At 36.3% G+C, this 23,628-nt stretch overlaps 1 protein-coding gene across 12 annotated transcripts in view; it reads right to left on the bottom strand.

The window, feature by feature from the left end:
* Positions 1 to 6,972: 6,972 nt before the first annotated feature.
* smoc1 (SPARC related modular calcium binding 1) overlaps positions 6,973 to 23,628 on the bottom strand; it is a 113,123-nt gene continuing 96,467 nt past the window's right edge. For 10 of the 12 annotated variants that reach the window (XM_056477607.1, XM_056477606.1, XM_056477609.1 and 7 more), the window contains one exon: positions 6,973 to 7,360. In XM_056477607.1, coding sequence (XP_056333582.1) covers positions 7,316 to 7,360 — 45 coding nt within the window. In that variant the 3' untranslated portion in view covers positions 6,973 to 7,315. Of the gene's footprint in view, positions 7,364 to 23,628 lie in introns of all 12 variants that reach the window. The other 2 variants (XM_056477599.1, XM_056477604.1) reach the window with 1 other exon arrangement.

Consider the following 23,628-nt stretch of genomic DNA (forward strand, 5'->3'; position numbering starts at 1 on the left):
TAAAATAAATCAGTTATTAAAACTCTTACGTTTATGTGTTAAAAAAAATCTTCTTCATTAAACAGAAATTGGGTAAAAAAATAAACAGGGTGGGCTAATAATTCAGGGGGGCTAATAATTATGACTTCAACTGTATATTTCTAAAAGGTTTGTGTCAAGAAATGCATGTCTTTTGGTGCTAACTTAAACCCCGTTTTAATAAATGTATTTGCAGATGTTAAACATTGAATGAGATCAAATTGCCACAATTGACTAAATGTGCATTTAGGCATTTATCTATATTCATTTGTATTAGGATTCTTAATTCATCTTGATTTACTAAAGGAATACATGCTTTAATAACAAGAGCAGAAGAATATGAAAAGAATAACAAGGAAACACAAAATGTTTTAACTGTGTATTGTCACCGGTTGTCATTTTTACATTGTGATGTACAGACTTTTATGAAGACAAATGACAGACATTTTATGATCAGCGTAAAACAACCTACAGTACTTACAATTAACTCTAATTGGAATATTCAAATTGAGTTTGACATTGTCTTGAGAGTTTGCTAAACACTGTTTCATGGTGTAATTGAAAAATAAAAGACCATAAAGCACATACGATAAATATTGACTGGAGTATTTTCATTTTTAGGCCAAAAGTATGGCAACCAAATACATGTCTGATAGTGAAAAAAACAAAGACATTCACACAAATGAAAGATAAAACATTCACACACAGAAAAAACAAAAACAAAACAAATGACCAAACGCATCCTTCCTAATGTAGAAAGATCATGAAACTGAAATAAGGAGTAAATATATTTACATCTCTAAATGTACTGCCTTTTTGCAAGGCTTTGAAAGATTTGCTTTTGGAACAGACAAGAAATGATCATTTCCAAAGCCCAGTAAATGATTGCATACTGTAGAGCATAAATTTGAGTCACTGTAAATATTTCTTTATCTATTTCTTTCATATTAATTCCTGCAACATAACTACACAGTTAATTACCTTGGCTGAGAAGCAAATCGTTGCTACTGAACAAACTCCAGCTAACACATCGCGCCGGGAAATCATTGTTTTACATTGAATTGCTGTAAGACCTACAGGAAAATGGTAAATGGTAGTGAGTGATTAAATCACAATTCTCCATGGTATTTACATATCACTCACTTCCAGGTATACCTCAAAGCATACCATGGCAATACATGATGCATGTAAAAAAAAAAAAACATAGTTAAACATTTATTTTTAGCAGAGGAGATCGTAAATGCGGATCTTTATGGAACTATGCAACTAAATTAAGCCAGTTCACTTAATCAACAGTCTATACAGGGTTTCTGCGGGGTCTTAAAAAGTCTCAAATTTAAAAATCAAAATTTTAGGCCTTAAAAACTCTTGAATACGCTATTCTAGGTATTAAATATTTTTATACAGGTCTTATTTTTCCGTTGTCCGTGTAACGCTATATCTAATGCTCATTTAAATTATTTTTTGCTGTTGTTGCTTGGTTTTCGTGGTGTTGTAGTTCTTTATTTCACTAGTCCTGATGTAATTGGTAACCCTTTACAGTAAGGTTCATTAGTTAATTCATTTACTAACATGAACAACACTTGTACAGCATTTATTAATCATAATTGAACATTTACTAATGCATTATTAACATCCAAGTCCATGCTTGTAAACATTAGTTAATGCACCGTGGGTTAACATGAACTAACAATGAATGACTGTATTTTCATTAACTAACGTTAACCAGCATGAACAAATACTGTAGTAAATGTATTGTTCATTGTTTGTTCATGTTAGTAAATGCATTAATTAACATGAACTAATGAACCTTATTGTAAAGTGTGACCATGTAATTTGCGGTATTATAACTACAAATGAGACCAACATGCAATCGCCAATTAGCTTTCTGTTATTGAACTCAGTGCGAACGGCGAATGTGATGCTTTCGGTGTGCGCGACATGATTTCGGCTGGCGGAGTGAACAGATTTCGGGTGAAATCTTACAGAATATGTTTTTTGACCATTTATAGGTTTTACACTGATTTATATATTACAATTTTGAAGAAATTAATAGCTACAAACTAAAATTAAGTAGCAAATTATTTCTTTGATAACTGGAAAATAATATTTGAATCTGTTTACAATATTCTAATGCCCAATTTCTAGGCTTTATTGGTGATAATGGTCAGGAATGTTCAACCATTATTGCCTTTTTAGCTTTTAAGTAGAGGACAGAAACTAGCCAGGCAGTGATGTGTGAATTGTTGAGTGGGCAAAAAAAAAAAAACGTCAGTATTTTTAGTACGTTTTTTTTTGCTTTTATTCTTGCCTTAATAAAAAATATATTTGTAGAGCAACCCATGTTCTGTTGTCTTTAATATTTAACTTTAATAGGTAGAACTGTCCGAGATATGAACAAAAGCAAGTGATGCATCAAAGTTGGATTAAAGCAAATCTTGAATGCTTATAAAATTTTATAATCATTATAATAAATTATAAAAATATTAAAAAACATTTATTTTAAAAATCTTGTTTCTACTTTTCTGTTTATCCGTATGATTTTACAGTGGGTTTCTTTTGACCGCTCCTTGTCGTTTTAAAAAATATCACAACGGCGAACGCGGCAAGTATAAAAGCATTTCAAGAGTTCCCACTTAGATATGCTTGGCGTATAAGCAGGTTTGGCATGCTGTCCCGGGAGAGAACCCAGAGCTCGGAGATATTTGAGCCCAGGGCTCCCACCCGGTCGATAAGCATATCAGGAGATCCGAGATCAGGTAGGTCTCGAGAGCTCCCCCTTTAGAAAAAGGAGGAAAAGGAGGAGATGGGGTGGAAGGGGGGATTCTTCCAAACGAAGATAGAACAGTAGGGAGAAAATCATCCATTTATAGTAAACTAGGATCACTCTGATTGGATTATTACTGATTACAGATGAGTGGCCAGACGTGCTCAATCATATCACATGCTCCTCTCGAAATTAGTTTATCAAACTTCACTTCGTGAGACGAAAGTATAAATTAGCCTTAAGATATTCTTTTTTTCTGTAGTTTAATAGCGCATCTAACCTGTCTTTAGTACTGTTCAATGTAAATAAATAAATTTTACCACTAATTTTGTGATTTTACAATTTCTCTCGCGTGTTTTTGATATTGTATTTAATATGTTGTATATGATAAAGGTCTTAAATTGAATATTTAATGGTCTTAAAAAGTCTTCAATTTGGCACCATGTCTGCAGAAACCCTGCTATAGTGATGTGGAACATCTATTGTTACTGTACTGCTTTATGTCATTTGAACACTAAAGATTTGATAAAGACATGATGAAAACAACAGAACAGAAACATCATGTACTTGCTGAATAATCCATTTGGAAGTGAGTGAAGCAAAGTGTAGCGTTTCGTGACATTTACAAAACTAATTTCGCGTGGTAGTGTTTCTGACCTCTGACTTCTAAATGAACGATGCGGAACTTACTGCCAATTCTGAGGCGATGGTTAGGCGAGCGTGAGGTGCAGGTCTGCGAGACCGTGGCTAATGTTTGTCGACTGAAACCATTTTGCTCCATTTCTTGTTCACTATCAATGCTCCATTAGTTCCGTTACCAAGGCGAACAAAGAGGCAAACACAGTGGTTGAGTGGACATTTTCAAAAACAACAACATGCTAAAGAACAACAGCAAAAAAAAAAAAAAGCTAACTTTTTAACTTTTTAAAATGACATTCACAAACTAAGTAATACTGTCTGGATAAGCATTTTGAGTTGGATGTGCTGGAAATGTGGACGGTAGCAGAAAATCATTCACACTTACAGTCTGTCTGCTCTGAAATGCAGTTTTTCAACACAGTCTTATTAGGAAAATGTGTCCAGGTGGTAATTTTTGAGAACCGAGAAATATGTGCTCGCTGGTACATTTGGCTGTATTTTATGTGTAAAACAAACGCTATGGGGCAGTTGCAGTTGACCACTTGCCGCCATATGAATGGCTTTTCTGTTGTGACTGGTTTGCTTATGGCTCGTTTCCACTGAGAGGTACAGTAAGTTATGGGTAAGTACGAGTCACCTTAATCAAGCTTGCGTTTCCACTACCAAAAGGATACCCTTTTGGTGGGCGTGGTGTACGACAAAGTTTCAGACGACGTCATTTTGACTCGAGGAAATGTCACAGCAAAGCCGTAAGGGTCGTTCACATATTATATGAGAAGCACTTCTCACAAAACAGATGCTTCATACACTTAAACACTTGTGAATAAATGTTCATTACTAGGGCCAGACGGAATCTGCGGACATTTTTTGATATTTCTGCAGAGAATTTTTGTAAAAGTCTGCAGATTTCTGCAGAATTATTTTGGGAGTATCATAACTAAAACCTTAATATGTGAAATAAAAAAATTAAATCTTTTTAACTTTTATTTAATGTTTAAAATGCAAATTCAATTAGATTCACTTCATTTGGTAAACAAAGCAAGTCTCTCATATAGTATCTCTACTAAAAGACAGAAAGTATTACTGTACAAACTGCATTGTACATAAATCAGATGAACATTTTCATATTAGTCAATAATATTACTGTAATTAATTTAAAAACTGAATAAATATAGATTTACACACATTTACTCAAGTAAATAAACAGAGTAAATCTGCGGAATTCTGTGAGCGCAGATTCCGTGTGGGCCTATTCATTACTAACCTTTCTATGAACATGATTATAACCGCAGATCAATGATAGGGCGAAATAGCCTGCTGTAACGTCTGTGATTTTATAAAATAAATAAATAAATGCAACATATATGAACACATACAGACCTTTACAGTCTCCAATATGTTATCAATTACGGAAAAACTACAAACAGCATACATTTAGTCCTTATTTGGGTTCAAAAACAACACAAAATATAGCCCACAGTCAGAGCAAACCTATCATATGTGTCTTTAATCTTCACCAGCTAATGTAGCCTCTGTTAGAAAGTATTTCCATCATTCCGAGTTGATAATAGTCCAATAGGTGATGATAATAGTTGAACATGGCAGTTTGATCACGTTTTAGGTTGCAGAAACATCATTTGCTGCTGTTTTTTCCGGCTTCTCCTTTGTTTTTTCACTTTCGCGTTTCTATCTTTTCTGAAAGTGTCTGAGAGTGCTTTAATGATCACGCTCACGATATTAATATGATCTCAAAAAGCTCATTATTTCAAATATAGACGCGATCGTGAGAGCTCTCGAACTTTTAGACGGGCTCGTAAAACAACAGCAGGACAACAGATTTTGCTCTTGGATTTGTGGCTGTAGATCAAGACGACGACAAGGTTTGTTTGAGCTCGGGTCGACCATGGCTTGTTATTTTATGTATATATTATTACAGTGTAATGTCTCGGCTGTGTTTTTAAAAATGGCGCTTCCTTTGTTTTCATTCTCCTGCTACTGCGAGTGACGTATCTCTGTAAACCAATTGCGTTCAGCTGCGCATCTTGCTCCGCCTAATGGTACCCTTTGCGCCTGTTGGTTCTCTTTGCATAGGGTTTGCTTTTAGGTACCCTTTGACAGTGGAAACGGCCATAAAAGCATACCGAACTGTACCGTACCACTCAGTGGAAGCAGGCCACTAGTAGCTTTACATATGGTGCCAGACTTGGGAGGTGCAGCATGACCAGGCTTTGAGTCCAGCGAAGGAAAATTAGATTTAGAAAGTGGGGCTTTGCTCTTCTATTTTGCATTTAAAACACTATCGGTTGGGTTAGAGGAACATGGTGGATTTTAAGCTGATGTATTATGGTCATGCCCAACTGATCCTGTTTTTTTTTCTTTCCTTTACTTTCGTCAATTGATAAAGTTTTTTCCTCAGAACTGGCTTGGTTGGTTTGGGTCTTGTGTAGCTGTGCATCAATGGACTTGCTCTTTAGTTTTTGGACATGTTTCAGCAGTGAAATTTAAACCACACTAAAATAAACTAAACTGAACTGAAACTTCAGTTTCATTTTACTAAAACTTCTATGTTAAGCTGCTTTGACACAATCTACACTGTAAAAGTTCTATAGAAATAAAGATGAATTGAATATTATGCACAACGACAAGCCGACCAGCTTCTTTCACAGAGCCTTAAGGCCTTAAGACTGATAACGACGGAAAGAAGAGAGAATAATGTCAGATTTACTATCCTGCCCCATAGACACTGCATTAGAATCACCTCGCATAAGCAGTAATTGTTTTTTTTTGTAATTTGATGGTTATACATATAAATGTACATGTTTTTTTAAATCTACATTTTTTTTCAAATAGTTTTTCAAATTTTTTTTCAAATAGTTCTTAATTTTTTTTCAAATAGTTTTTCAATTTTTTTTTTCAAATAGTTTAAATTTTTTTTAATAGTTTTTCAATTTTTTTCGAATAGTTTTTACATTTTTTTCAAATAGTTTTTCAATTTTTTTCAAATAGTTTTTCAATTTTTTTTTCCAAATTGTTTTTCAATTTTTTTTAAATAGTTTTTAATTTTTTTTAATAGTTTTTCAATTTTTTTCGAATAGTTTTTACATTTTTTTCAAATAGTTTTTACATTTTTTTCAAATAGTTTTTCAATTTTTTTCAAATAGTTTTTCAATTTTTTTCAAATAGTTTTTCAATTTTTTTTTCCAAATTGTTTTTCAATTTTTTTTAAATAGTTTTTAATTTTTTAAAATAGTTTTTCAATTTTTTTTTCAAATAGTTTTTACATTTTTTTCAAATAGTTTTTCAATTTTTTTCGAATAGTTTTTAAATTTTTTTCGAATAGTTTTTAAATTTTTTTCGAATAGGTTTTCAATTTTTTTTTCAAATAGTTTTTCAATTTTTTTCAAATAGTTTTTCAATTTTTTTCAAATAGTTTTTCAATTTTTTTCAAATAGTTTTTACATTTTTTTTCAAATAGTTTTTACATTTTTTTTCAAATAGTTTTACATAATTGTTATGATTGCGTCATCATAGATTATGATGATGCAATCATAACAGTCTTGTGAAAAGGGTCCGTTTGTAAAAACAAAAACTGCAAGACAACGTAGTCCAGGGGGCATATTTGTCGGTTCTCAAACATGTAGTTCTGTACACATGCTTTCAAATGAGCATGGGTTGATTTTTTTTGTCAATCTTTAAGTCATACTAATAAAACGTTTACAACACAAACAAAGGACATAATAAAATGTCTAACAATAGGAGGAGAAAGTGCAAATATTTTGGCTCCGGGATTTCTTTTTTTTGTTTTTTTTTTCTTGAGGAACCTGTTTATAATTTCTCAGAATCCTTCGTTGTACTCTTCCAGCAGTGAACAGATGCCTTCCCATTTTGTGCCTACTGCCTCATCTTCTGGAACTTTCTGTCTTCAGGCCCGAAGACCTACTGGGGGAAAAAAGAGAGTCTGGTGAGATAGGTAAACACTGAGGTACTCCATCTCTACCCTAGCTGGCTTACAGATGCGGCAAAACATAGCAATAGCGTGACAAGACAGCAGCATTCTTCAGATTATCTGCACTCACGCATGCACGCGTTCACATATGCGCACATACATGCACCCAATATCTTGTCTGCGATCACACACACATGACAAATAGGAACAGAGATAATGCATGTTTGGGCGTTATGAATGTGGGGGCTTTTGTCTGCAAGCACAACATGTACACCAAACACTTTCAAGATAAAATGAACAATATCGACTTCTAGGACGCTCTGGTGCTATTGAAAAAAAAAATGCTGTAAATACGTGAGAATCTTAATGATGAGGGGTGGTGTTTGTTCTCTTTGAAAGTCATGTGGGAAAAGGATCCTTCCCCTGTGGCTTCACTACTGCTACCTCCTTGTCTTCAATTCTTTCTTTGGACATTAGCTCACAAAATCTGGGATGATACTACTACTACTACTACTACTACTACGACTAATAATAATAATAATGATCACACTTTACGACAAGGTTTCATTAGTTAATGCAGTGAATAACATGAACAAATAATGAACAATGCTTGTACAGAATTTACTAATCATAGTTCAGCAGTAACTACTGTAATTCTAAAATTCTGTGCTGTGCTTGTAAACATTAGTAAACCCTATACCGCATGGTGTTACCATATGGCAACATGATATTTATGTTAATTTTCCTGCCACTGTTTCTTTAAGACCGACATTGAATTTTTTTTTTGTTGTTGGAAAGAGTAGCCAATGTAGCCAATGATGTGCTTCGGTTATGTCACATGACGTGCAGTGTTTTTCTGTAGCATGATTTCTAAAATACTGGTGTTTAATGTGAGTAGCTGCTTAATGCAAATGTAAACGTTAATAAAAACAAATGATCAAATTATGTCAGATCCACAAAAAAATCTGAAACATCACAGCTAGTAACTTATTATGACATATTCATCACTCAAAAAACTTATCAAATTATTTTTTTTGTAAATGGATCAAATGTATGTGTTGCCAAATGGCAACAGTGTGCAATAGTGGAACGTGCAATATTGCAATGGGTTAGCTAGCTAGCAAGGTCAGCTGTGATCTTTTAAGTTGCAATAACAACATGAATGCTAGTAATATCATGTTGATTAGTTGCATGTTAATGGCATTTATGGATGAAATCTAGTAGTTTTAATGGCAATACTATAGATATGAATACAGGGAACTGTGTATTAGCGAGCACCACCATGTTCTATGGTAAGTGAAAGAAGAAAAGGACAGAACTGGCTCTTCCTGCAGATGAAAGTGAGGATGAGATGGGTTTTAGTGATCATGAAAATGATGCAGATTGGACGTTTGATAAGAGCAGTGATGGAAACAGTTCAAGTTAGCTCTAAGACAGGCTTAGTATAGTATATAGAATAATATATAAACGTTGTTAGCTAGTAGCTACATTATTCTGATGCATCTGGATAAACCAGACCTGTTATTTACTTGTTATAATATTTACTGCATAACATATCTATATTTACTGTATGTTGTACACATGATAGGGTGTCATTTATAAGTTCTGTGTTAAAGCTTATAATACTGTAACACCAATTAAATCATTTCAAACAACAAAATTATTAATTTTAAGGAAAGTTCTAAATTTGAAATTTCTGAGTTAGATCCACTGTTGGACGCTATCGCCATATGGCAACATATCATAAGTTTATTTATGAGAGGATCACGTGATTATGAGTAAACACGGCTGGTTCTGCATTACCTATGTATGATCCACCAATCAGACGATTCCTAACCCACTATAAAGAGCCAGGGTTTCTCACTACAGTCATCTTCGATTTGAAGAATCCCCCCTTCCACCCCTACTTCTCCACTTTTCCCGTCATAGGGCGGCATGGTGGCCCAGTGGTTAGCATTGTTGCCTCACAGCAAGAACGTCACCGGTTCTAGTCCTTTAACAGGCTGGCTGTCGTTTCTGTGGGAAGTTTGCATGTTCGTCCCTCGGGTTTCCCCCGGGTTCTCCGGTTTCCATTCCCAAAACATGCACTACAAGTAAATCGATCAATCTAAATTTAGCACTACATGCAAACTCTCAACCGGCAGCATATCTCTTCATAGCAATCATTTTAGTCATCAGCTCTTATCAAAAAGGGGGAGTTGTCGAGATCTACCTGAGCTCCCCTCTCGCCCTGCAAACGGGAGGGAGCCCAGGGCTCAAGGGCCTTTTGATCTCAGGGCTCTCTCCTGGGACAGCATGCCAAACTTGCTTATAATCAATAATCAGCTAAGTGTGAACTCTTGAAAGGATTTTTTCAATTTTTTTAAAGCACTTCAAGTTAAGCCATTTTAATTAAAGAAAAGCAGTCAAATTTTTTTTATAGATCTATCCTAATGCGTGCAGTGCAGTAAGTAATTGTCTTCAGAAACATGTTTTGTTGTGCTGGTTAAACATTTCTTCACATTCTGATAGTAATGATTAAAGTAAATGATCTAAATGTATTTATATGTATTTCTATATTCTGGGTAAGGCATAAAACTAAAAAATGTTCGATCAATTAAAATTCGTCAAGCCGACAAGTAACTCAAGTACGACAGGTAACTCAAACAGTCAACAAATTTAAATGTGTATTTCTGCACAGCCTCTTTGGGCAGATAGATACATCATTTGCGCGTGCATGTGAAGCATGGCCACCTACAGCTGACATCAGGCAAACTCTGCATCAACCTGAAAGACTTCTTTCTGAAAGACCAACATGGCCTTGTATCCATGAAAGATTTTTTTTTTAAAGTGCTTCTGCTAAAAATGCAGAATCAAAACTTTTCATAATCCTGAATCAATATTGGAATTGCTTTTGCACGCTGGAGGGAAATGACGTTTTAGAGTTCAAAACAATGATCAGAAGGATGACACCATGGCTGAAGTATTACGTTTAGACAGGTATGTTTTAAAACTATTTTAGTCACGCAAAGCTTATGCAGATTATGACGAAAGATTGACTATTTTCAAGCTCATGGGGTATCTTTTACAGCATCGGATAAATAGACCTAAGCATTAATTTAGTTGTTCAAGTGTGAAAGGAGATTAAAAAAAACGATGTATGAGGATCAGCGAGCACAATCGAAAAGTCACTCGTCTATGGCAAGTCGTTTTGACTTTTATTCATTCTCAGGATATGAATTCTTGATATCAACAATTTAATTCTTGATTTCAACTATCAACAATTCAGTTCTTGATATCAAAAAGGTAATTGTTGATATCAATATTGCATTTCAACTAGTAACAACGTTAATTATTGAGATCAGCAATGATGTCACCATTCGCAGAAATACATCTTGATATCAAGAATTCATTTACTGTTATGCAATAAAAGACAACACGGCTATTCCGCAAACCGTTTTACAGGGTATAAATTATTGATATCAAGGATTAAATTGTTGATATCAAGAATTAAATTGTTGATATCAACAACTTAATTGTTAATATCCAGAATGCTAATTGTTGATATCAGGAATTGCATTTCCACCTGTAACAATGTTAATCCTTGATATCAACAATTCAGTTTCACTATGGCAAGCCGTTTTGACTTTTATTCATTCTCAGGATATGTATGCTTTATATCAACAATTTAATTCTTGATATCAACAGTCAACATTCTTGATGTCAAGAATTCATCATATCAAAAAAGGTAATTGTTGATATCAATATTACATTTCAACTAGTAACAATGTTAATTCTTGATATCAGCAATGATGTCACCATCCGCAGATATACAATTCAATTCAATTCAATTCAATATCAAGAATTGATATCCTGTTATCAATAATAGACAAAACGGCAATTCTGGCAAGCCGTTTTTACTTTTATTGCTTAACCGGTTATGAATTATTGATATCAAGAATTAAATTGTTGATATCAAGAATCCAAATTCTTGATATCTACAACTTAATTGTCAATATCCAGAATGCTAATTGTTGATATCAGGAATTGCATTTCCACTAGTAACAATGTTAATCCTTGATATCAACAATTCAGTTTCACTAGTAAAAAATGTTCATTCTGAATATCAAGAACTGAATTTCAACTAGTAAGAACTATAGTTCTTGATATCTGTAATTGTAATTTCACTAGTTAAATGTCACCTTAAACTATGGCAAGCTGTTTTAACTTTTATTCATTCTCAAGGTATGTATTCTTGATATCAACAATTAAGTTCTTGATATCAATATTACATTTCAACTAGTAACAACGTTAATTCTTGATATCAGCAATGATGTCACCATCCGCAGATATACAATTGTTGATATCAAGAATTTGGATTATGATACCGTCAGAATCTTATTTCTGTCACGGTTCAATGAGGGGAAAAAGGGGTGAGGACCCAAGTGCAGGGTAAAGTAATATTTATTATAATAATACAAAAATAAAAAGGCAAAAAAGAGCAAAACAAACTACCCCGAGGGGGAAAACATGAATAATAAGGCAAAAACAAACTTGACTGGGTTGGCTGGACAAGGTAGGGCTGGACACAACAGGACAGGGAAATATCGATGACGAACTGGCACAGGACAGCAGACATGAGGAGAATATAAGCAGGAGTAATTTAACACACAAACAGATGAACATAATTAACTTATAATGGGCTAACAAGGAGGGTGGGACTAGACGATAGACGGGAGAGCACCTGACACAAAGAGACAACACAAGCCAGGTGCTCACATTAAACAAGACTAGAACACACAGCCAATGAGAGAACTCATTAACCGCGTTTTGTGTGTGCGAAATTCTGTTGTACGGTGCTGCGAAAAGGGGCGTGATTAAACAAGATGATTAGACATTAAAAAAGCGAGCGATTGCTCCATGCTTTAAATTTCTGTCCAGAGAGGTCCTGTTTTGATCCTCGATTGGTCTCACGCAGTCAAGTGATGCGATTTCGCAGGTTATAGTTCACCAAGCTTGAACTTTGCACCGCAGCAACATGCGAAACTTGACGCATGACCCCGCGTTTCTGGTCTGACATATTCGCGTGCGTATGAATGGAAGTCTATGGGAGGAAAAGCCCAATGTGACCGCAGCTTAACAAGACAACAACACTGAAGCACACAACAAAAACACACGACCAATGTAAACACAGAGCCGTGTGCTTTGACAGACGAAAGACACGAGCACACGATGAGTGAAAACACTTTACCGTGCGCTCACATAAATGCAACGCGTATGTTTCATCTCAGCGCCAACCAAAACCGAAACCAACTAGACTGAGACGCTGAGAATGAAACAGCGCGATGCTGACGAAACAACACAAACACGAGTACAAGAGCACGCGTCCCAAGGACGCGCAGACCCCGCGCGCCCGCACCTATGACGATGCGCACCCAGACAATGACAAAAAAAGTGCTCACCCCAAGAAAACTCGAGCCAAGCACTACAGGACAAGACAAAACAGAGCTAGTGTCCGGACTCTGCCACCAAAACAAGAATTTACAAGACCAAGAGTGGCAGAACCCTGACTATTTCGGCCCATGCCTACTAACCATACAACTGTATTTCCTAACTAACGTTAACGAAGATTAATAAATACATTAATAAATGCATTGCTCGCTGTTTGTTTATGTTAGTAAATACATTAGTATTGGAACCTTATATAATAATAATACACCCAAAGCACTACAATAGTACACCCAAAACACTACATCAAGCACCACAAAGACAATAAAAGTTCAACAATAGTACATATGATTAAGATGAAAACACCATCATAAAAAGGATTAATGTTATATTGTTTCTTGAAACTACCATCAGGGTCGTGATTTATTCAAATGGCTCCCTTTTCTTTGTATAAGAAGCCATTTTTATATCATAAACCCTACATGCGGCGAAAAGACTGATTATTTAGTTCACGCTATGTACTGCGCAGTCAACCATAATGGACTGATGCGGTGTATAATTGGATCATGATGGCATTGGGAACAGGGACATTTGGTGTCCACAGTTTGGGCCATAAGACTCCTTTTGGGGCTATCAATCAGACAGAGGCTGAGGAACTTGGGAGATGGGTAAAGCGGACAGATTGCTTACAGATGGCCGCTGTTGAAGGGAGTACAAGAGTTCCAGTGAAGAACCCCCCTTTTCTACCCCATGGGGGAAGGGGCTGACAGGCAAAGGGGGGGTCCTGGGCCCTGGAGAGTCCATCAAGTGTGTGTATGTGTGCGTGTGAGGTCAGTGGCAGGCATTTTGGGGGTGGGGAAATGCAGGTGGACGGTCAATCAAAAGGAACAGACCTGTTTTATCAGCTATAGTAAATTTACTGCTTACACAAGCTTAAGTTCAAAGTATACTTCAATCATTGCTCTTAAGCAGCTATAGAGCTAAGCGCATTGTCTTTCAAAATATAATTCATTAGATAGCGTGCGCAAATAGCAGTGATCAATGTGTGAACTTGAAAGCTTCATCTTCACCTGCCACGTTTGAGCTGGATCTTTGAGCCAGACAGAATCTGCAGACATGTTTGTTCTATTTCTGTGCAGATATTTATATAAAAAGAAAAAAAATGGAGGATTTATGCAGAAGGATTTTGAGAGAATAGTAACTATTTAACATGTGGGGTGAAAAAATCTTTTGTTACAACTTTTATTTAAGTTTTACAATGCCAATGCAATTAGAACCATACGTTTGGTAAACAAAATAAGTCTCTTATAATGTAAAATATTAATTCATTCATTCATTGTCTTTTCGGCTTAGTCCCTTTTTTAATCTGGGGTCGCCACAGCGGAATGAACCGCCAACTCATCCAGCATTTGTTTTACACAGCGGATGCCCTTCCAGCTGCAAGCCATCACTGGGAAACACATACACTCTTATTCACACACACATACACTATGGACAATTTAGCCTACCCAATTCACCTGTACCACATGTCTTTGGACTGTCGGGGAAACCGGAGCACCCAGAGGAAACTCACGCGAACGCAGGGAGAACATGCAAACTCCACACAGAAACTCCAACTGACCCAGCCGAGGCTCGAACTAGTGACCTTCTTGCTGTGAGGCGACAGCACTACCTACTGCGCCACTGCGTTGCCTAATGTGAGATATTACCTTTACAAACTGTATTGTACATACATCATATGAACATGTCCACACTGCTTAATAATCAGGGTTCATACGGTCATGGAAAACCTGGAAAAAGTCATGGAATTTTGACAGGGCATTTTCCAGGTCTTGAAAAGTTTTGGAAAAACAGAAAAACCAACAAAGTTTAGGAAAATTCATGGAAATCGGGTATCTGTATATGAATATAGGTTAGTTGTCTTTACTTTTTTCTATCACATACTCTCACATTATTAGTGCGGTGTAAGCTTTATCTAAATAAATTTCACATAGATATGAATTTAAACTGAATAGATTGTTGCGTGTTTTATGATTTGCTGTAATAAATTTGAACATTCTTTTATCACACATATGTAGGCACTGCATGAAACATTAGGTCATGAAAATGTACTTGAAAGTCTTGGAAAAATCATGGAAAAGTAGTAAATTTTAGTAGTAAAAATGTGTATGAACCCTGAATAATATTACTGAAATTAATATAAAAATAGATACAAATTTCATCATGTAATTTTTTTTTTGCACAAAAATCCATAACTGAGCAAATATATATTCATTGTTATTTTGCTTTACTTTGATTCATTACTATAATTTCAGAATAAATATTAATATTTCAGGTCAGATTTACACTAGCAGGAAAAGTACTGCAACTGTGGCATAAAATGGAATGTGCTATGTCCCCCAGATGCACATATGCGATCTCCTCTGTTTGAAAAAAAAAAAGCACAGATGCATTTGAGGTGTGTGTCAGCAGTGCAACTAAGTGTAGCACGTATAATCAATCAACGCTCTCTCATGAAGGTGCACCCTATACTGACACTGAGGATAAGAAGGTGTTGAATATTTTTTTTTATGTGTGCAAACATATTTTCGTGCTGTAGTATTCTGACATACAGTTGAAGTCAGATTTATTAGCCTCCCTTTTTTCTTTTTTAAATATTTCCCAAATGATGTATAACATGTAAAATTTTCACAGTATGTCTGATAATATTTTTTCTTCTGGAGAAAGTCTTATTCATTTTATTTCGGCTAGAATAAAAACAGTTTTTAATTTTTTATGAACCATTTTAATGTTAAAATTATTAGCCCTTTTCAGCTATATATTTTTTGATAGTCGACAGAACAAATCATCGTTATACAATAACTAAATACCCTAACCTGCCTAGTTAACCTTATTAACTTAGTTAAGCCTTTAAATGTCACTTTAAGCTGTATTGAAGGGTCTCGAAAAATATCTAGTCAAATATTAATAATAATTCTGACTTTAACTGTAGATAAAAAAAGATTGTCATTTATTTAAATAGCCACTTGTATAATTAAGCCAAATATAAAATAAGGGACTCAGCCATGAATGTATGAATGAATAAGTAGCATGTACTGCAATTTTAATAGCATTAGTAACCTCGCTCTGGTTGTGACGTATTGTAAATTGTCACTGTAGTGTATGAAATTATACATCAGTCACAGCAAGCATTCTTATCTAACATAGCTATGGTCACAATTTGTGTACCCAATGGCACCGTTAGACGTTTTTTTTAAGAGAATCTGAGAGTTTTTCTTGTTTGTCTGTTAGTGTGGAGAATTCCTTTAGCTCTCAGTGTCTGCGTACTCATTCTCCTCAAAAGCCCAATTCCCTTCGGTAATTAACAGGCACCAGAAAAAGGGCCCGCTTTGGCCTCTACTCTTTCAGAGCGGTAAAGTGATGAAATGACTGTGCCATTAAGGACACAAAGCCTCTCCCTGCTCACCCCGTCCCCCTCATCTGATAAAGGCTGGGGAAACCAGATCCAGTGTGTCTGAGAGCTGCCTCACCTGACTGCTGATCTTTGATTAGGACATACATTACAGACCTGGAACTGTAGGCTGGTGCATGGTGGCAGAAAAGGTGTGCAACAGGGTGCAGTATCACTGATGCTGATTCAAAGAGTATGCTAAAGGTTTGCTTAACTTTGAGTGATTCTAAAGCTGGTTTTCTGTACAAATCAGGTTTCAATTCAGAATATAAGGACTCAGACACCTATTTTTCACTTACTTTTCATTTTACAATTGTGGCAAATTTTCCACAATCCCAAGTTTATGGTTTGAGAGTCTGTGCTTTGTGACATAAACTTGTATTTGCAGTTATTATTCATTCATTTTCCTTCAACTTAGTCTCTAGAGATTGCCCCAGCGGAATGTATGGCCAACTATTCCAGCATATGTTTTACACAGTGGATGCCCTTCTAGCTGCAACCCAGTACTTATTCAATTCACCTATACAAAATCTTTGGACTGTGGGGGAACCAAAGCACCCAGAGGAAACCCATGCCAACACGGGGAGAACATGCAAACTCCATACAGAAATGCCAAATGGCCCAGCCAGGACTCAACCCAGCAACATTCTTGCTGTGAGGCAACAGTGCTAACCACTGAGCCACCATGCCGACTGCAGTTATTATATTGAGGATGTATCTTTTCTGTTTTTAAGAACAGAAAAATTAACTATCAGCACTCGACACATGGTCTAAAAGGGTTGTTCTTATTCTCTTAATGGGTTTTGGGTGTGTTTTTTAACAAGCATTAAACCAATCAGAGGCTCATCTCCTCTTACCTTTAAGAGTGAGTCCACTTTTGCTATTTTAAAGACGGAAAAATTTGCTCTGTGCCACGGTGCATGGTCTAACAGGGTTGAGCTTATTCTCTTAATGAGTTCTGGGTGTTTTTTGAGCATAAATTAATCAGAGTCTCATCTCCCATTCCCTTTAAGAGTCAGCTGCATCGAGCCATGGCACATTTGCTATTTACATGGCGGACTTTGTAAGTGGAAAAACGGAACATTTTACTAGTGAGAAAACAGTTAAACAGAGCATCTGCAGCAAGAGGATAAAGAATGAGCCTCCTCCAATCGGCCTTTACTTTTACTTTCTCTTTCGTGAAACGGTGTTGTACGCACAGACATCCATTATCCTACATAATTAATTTAGAGCAACGATTTGTTTCAAAACTTCTTTCTAAATTCAGCTCTAGTTTCCAGCAAACGAATAAATGAACAATAATAACGAAGTGTCAAAAGTTATATCCAAACACACATGCTATGCCCCATATGGTCCAAAACCTGACAGGTGGACAAATGTAAGCTTGTTTTTCTTAAAACAAATATTAAATATGCCTTTTTTTTTGGAGAAAAGTGCATTTTTAACTCATTTATTTTAATCAGCGGCCATAGAACCCGATGTAGAACCAATAACCTTCACTGTGAAAGTCAACAAAATCCCCTTTAAATCATAAAAAGATATTAAAATGAGCATGAGTCCAATAATGATGCAAAATAATTAACAAAAATAATGACACAATTGGTCAATTTCATGTTTCCTCAGTTTTAAACCCTAATTGTTATTTATTATTATTATTTTTTTACATGCCCTAACGTTCACAACCTACATTTCTGGATAACAAGCCAGTGGTTCAGAAAAAAAAAAAACACTGGAAATACAGAGGAAGTTGAATAAAAATGCTATATAATCAGAACAAACAATAAACAACTTAGATTTAGGTCTGTAAACTAAAGGCGACAGAAATGGACAAAAAAGGAGGAGCGATTCATTCCCAGGCCATACCAAATTTCCCAAATAAGCAAGTGGTCTGCTTCCTTTTTTACATACTCCATAGAAAACATCACCATGATGTCATCCATAATTATCGTAAATGATTAAGACGCAACAAATCAGTGTGTCTGCATCATTCTCTCAGCCAGATGCCTAAAATGTCTTTTTCACAAGCCTAATGGCACGCTCAAACAAAGCTTTTTTACTACGCCAGAAACAAGAGCCGAGTCTCACGTCTGCTGTCGAAATGAAAGCAAACAAACTGACATATTTTCCAGCACTCTAAAACTATTTTTTAAAGACTGACATCTACTTTGAGTCCATCCAAGAGCAACTGTTTCCCCCCCGACTCAATACTTAAAACTGTTCAGTGGCATGCGTGCTATTTTAAATATGCTGCCAAACACTTTAAATTGTGTTAATGAGAGGAAGTACCAAAATAAGTGTTGCAATGCACTGGTAGAATCTGTAGAAATGTGCAGAGCAGGTGGGTCCCATGTAGTGGTATCAGGCCTACTCCTTAAACAATTAGCCTGGAAGCATGGCCCACCATTGTTTATAGAGCCCTCTTAATTTCTAACAAAGGCATAAAAGCTCAGGCGTGCATTAAAGGCTAATAATTAGTTAAGTACCGGGTTTGTTACATAGACTGAAAAGAATGTGTGTGTACAATATATAGCTGTTGTTGTTGCTTTTTTTAATCAAGTCACCTTTCTTTTAAAAGAACATTCAACAAGTTAGAAGGGGCAAATACCTCTTTTACACAATATCTTGCACAATATGTCCTGTCTTATGTACACTGTAAAACAAATGCTGGGTTCTACACAATCCCGTCATCTCGTCACAACACAAATCGATTAAGTCAACTTATTAGTGTTTACAAATTTAAGTAGATTGAACATAAAACAATTAAGTTGTCCCAAAAAACCCTTGTGAGTTGTGTTGTTCCAACTCATTTTAAATAAGTAGTTTGAACAAGCCGCAAAAGTCATTTTTTTGAGTGTAAAAGTACTTGTATAGTTTGTCTTAGGCTGTGTGTATAGTTAAGTATTTATAGTATATATATAGTTGGTAGTTAGTATAGTTGGATTACTTAGGTTAGTTATGCATGGGATTAAAAAAGCTTTTATGTCCAGTGTTGTGTTTATATTTATGATTATGTTTTTTATGTAGCACCGTGGTCCTACAAGACAACATTTCATTCCTCTGCAAGTCCACATGCTGTATGTAGCAGAATGACAATAAAGCTTGACTTCACTTAATCAGTGTAGCATCTCTAAACTCTATGCAACTATGACTTCAGCTGTCTTAAAAAAAGTTAAAAGATTTATTGCAATCCGTTAGTATCTTTCTTAGTATTATTTCTCTTTAGCTAACTATAATGTAGATATGTATGTATGTATGTAGATATGTATGTATGTATGTATGTATGTATGTATGTATGTATGTATGTATGTATGTATGTATGTATGTATGTATATATATATATATATATATAGGCAAACATACTACCCACCGCGTAGTCTATGTATATATATATACACACATACATACATATATATATATATATATACATACATATATACATATATATATATATATATATATATATATATATATATATATATATATATATATATATATATATATATATATATATATATATATATATATATATATATATATATAATGCATCACGAACTGCTTGAGAAACTGTTCTACTATGATAACTGGTGATGAAAATAAATGATATTCATTAAGATGTACTTCATTAAGATGTTTACTAACTGTTTATTCAGTTAAACATGAATGTTGAACTGTAGGCCTACATAGAAGCAGCGATTTTTGATTACCTTAATTTGACTAAAGTCATAACTAAACTAAACAGAAATGGAATTAAGACATGTAGAGTATGCATATGTTAGTGGCATTATTGAAGTAAACACCGCAATCAAACTATTACTGTCATGTAGGACTTTTCGCCATATTTTCCGACAAGATCCACACACGCTGTCAGAAAAGGACCGCAGCCACACACACACACACACACACACACATCGTGAAATCCTTATTTGCATCTAATACCCAAGTTTGTCACGGGGGCATGAATGAAATGTTCATGAGTGAATCTAACACTGCCAAACTGAAGTTAAACTCACCCAAAATTGCAGGAACTCTTACATGAAAGCACTTCACGTAAACACCTTAATTATATTATTGTCTATTAAGGCAAATAAGTAGATTACAGACGTCCATGTAAGCATAGTCAGTAGTGTCTTAGAGTTACCTTAACTTACTGGGTTTTTCAGTGCAGTACTTAAGTAAATTAATTTGTCTAAAAAAACGAAGTATTTATTTAACCTTGTGTACGCCCATGGGTAATACCATATGGATATGAATTGTGTAGTAACCATCAGCATTTTTAAAGACACAATTTTAGTGTCTACATTGCAGTAACTGGTATTATAACTTAATAAATGTTACCATTTATTAAACATTCACAGTCAAACAGACTGATGAAGGAAATGTTAGTTGGCTCTTATTGTGTTATACATATTTTGGCAGCGAGTTGTCCCAAATTCTACTGTAAATACATCAGACTCATCAATTTTACTTCCAGTACACTTAAGTGACAAGACATAAAACTGTCTTTTAGGCGAAGCTTGGCCCAATTCATCAACCCTCCAGTGTGTACATGGAAGGGGGGTGTCAAAAAGCAAACTCTTTGACTGTGGGCAAGACAAGCCCCCTCGACTCTCCAAACGAAGCAGCTGTTTATCTTGGCAGTGCTAGTCACGGTCCACTGGGCCTGACTTTCTGCCCGCTCTAGGCCACTGTTTTTAGGCTGAAGTGGGCAGCGCCAGGGTAAACACATGAGCTCAGCCCTCGCTGGGTCCTTAGTGGGTCTCTGCTAGGCTACCAGAACCCACAAGCCAGGGTAAACAGCAGCTACACGACTAATAACAAGGGAATCCCACTGGTCGGAGAGCTATAGCTGGCGAGAAACTGTGCTAGTGGGCTAGCGAGCCTGTCATCAAACGCTAAACACCTAACTACGAGCAAAACATTACGGCTGGCAAAAGTCAAAGCGTGAGCGCAAAGGAGCGAGAGAGCAACTTGTCATCATGCTACGAGACAGAACGTCTATGCTTTCTGCTCTGCGTCTCGCTAAAAAAAAAAAGTGCAAGTGAGACAGTCTCGGTCTCAGAGCTATTACAGTTGCCATCATTTCAAATAAACAGTCGTGCTTCCAAATAAGCGTGCTTTTTTCTTTTCTGTGGCTCTAAAGAAAATATCACTGAAGTCTACCACTAATCAAATGTGAAGTAAATGGTGCCACAAAGTCTTATTCAAACCGGTTATAAAGTCGCGCATGGCTTCGGAGCGTCTACACACAGGAGCCCAGTGAAATCAGCCTCATGCTGTAATTTAGCAAGGAGAAACAGGTGGGTCTGCGCACACTGAATTATAGTATTTAGATAAATAATTTCTCCCCTTAAGTTCCACTTTCGCAAACCACAAACCAGAGGAGGCCGATATGGAGAAGCACATCAGGATTAATAATAAGACCACTTTCCTTCTCATAACTCGGTAATATACAGCAAAGTCTTGACAGCGCCATATATATATTTTTGTGATATAAGACTGAAAGCATGGGGTCGTGACTTCTGGTGGTTATTTTGGAAATCATATTCTCCGACTAAATTTATGAGCTTGGAAGCGTTTTACAGACCTACTAATGCACTTGTCATTGCTTATCTATGAAGCAGAACGAATGATGTGTGTGAGAGGAGAAGTGAGTAACTCCAAACCTACAACTTTTGTCCAACAAAAGCTATTAGACGGGATGTCTTCTTGTAATAAGTAACATAAGTAGCTAGTCTTTTGGACGGTGATGGAGTGGCAGGAGTTCTGGCGGAGTTAATGGTGGGATGTAGTGTTGTTTTAACTCAATCAGTGAAGGATCAGGTGGGTTGTGGGTTGCAAAATAAGCTGTTTGGTTGTAAAAGGTATAGCTGCATGACATGAAATCAAATGTATACCTAAGTAAGTTGTGCACAAACCTCACACAAGATGTTCAAATAATAGTAAAAAAAATATATGGTTTTAAGTCGACTGGCTGTAGGTTAATGCTGTGTTTCCCAACCCTGTTCCTGGAGGCACACCAACAGTACATAATTTGGATGTCTCCCTTTTCTGACCCATTAACTTCAGGTGTTGGAGTCTCTTCTGATGTTATGATAAGTTGATTCTGGTGTGTTTTATTAGGGAGAGGTTGAAAATGTGTACTGTTGGTGTGCCTTCAGGAACAGGGTTGGGAAACACTGGGTTAATGGGTATTTTAGAACACAGGCTCATTTTGAAAACATAGTCCTATATATATTTCTGAACACCGCGAATTATGTCGCTGAAGGTACGTATTGCTGCATTTCATTTCTTAAACGAACGCTACAGGGCGGTATGATGCCAGGACGCCATTTTCGCGCTTACCGGCTGAGCGTTTACCTCCGTGTGGACGGCTTACCCGCTGCAACCAGTTTGTCCAGATAGCTTGTCATGTACGTCGGTGGACTTGAGACGCAGAGAGAAGTTGACGATGACAGGGTTGGAGTCCGTGGAACAGGTTTAGAAATCAAGTAAGACAATAACAGAATCCAAAAAAATAACATGAACAAGTCAATAACAGGGTGAGAATGTGGTAAAAACCGAAAAACGTGGTAAACATCAGAAGAGGGCTTTTCTTTTTCTGGACGGCTTTTGTAAATCGTTGGTTGGGTTTAGGAAAGTAAGTCGGGGGCGGGTCAATCGATAAAACTGGTTGAGTTTAGGGAAGGAGGAGCGTGGGTCAGTCGATTGGTCGGCTGGGCAGTCAGTCATCCAGTCATTCAGTCCGTCAGACAGACGGTCGGTGGACAGCGGCCTCTGGTGTGTTTACACGAGAACAACGGTCGCGAACGACACTCGCAAGAGAAATTTGAGATATGAAAAAGCACATGCAGTGGTCTCTCGTGGATTTGCAAAAACAAAAACTACAAAAATGCGTACCTCCAGGGATGTATCTCGCGGTCTCCAGAAACAACCATGGGACTTAGTTTTCAGAATGAGCCTGGGTTGCTTAAGTGTGTTTTGAACCAGTGGTGCAATACCTAGGTCAACCACTGGATGTCACACATACATACTGCACCTTTAACAAATTTTTTTAATGAAATATGAAGACAGGGTGGGATTCCTGTTTTAAAAAAAAATAATTTTTATCACAGCTCTGCCAGTGAGAGAGAGAGAGAGCTCAACTGAAAAATCAAATGAAAAGCATCATGAAGGGGCGGAACATGTCAGATACTTAAGAGCAGTGTTTCCCAACCCTGTTCCTGGAGGCACACCAACAGTACATATTTTGGATGTCTCCCTTTTCTGACCCATTAACTTCAGGTGTTGGAGTCTCTTCTGATGTTATGATGAGTTGATTCAGGTGTGTTTGATCAGGGAGAGGTTGAAAATGTGTACTGTTGGTGTGCCTTCAGGAACAGG

Source organism: Danio aesculapii, chromosome 17 (genome assembly GCF_903798145.1).
Source record: "Danio aesculapii chromosome 17, fDanAes4.1, whole genome shotgun sequence".
Classification (NCBI taxonomy): Eukaryota; Metazoa; Chordata; class Actinopteri; order Cypriniformes; family Danionidae; genus Danio; species Danio aesculapii.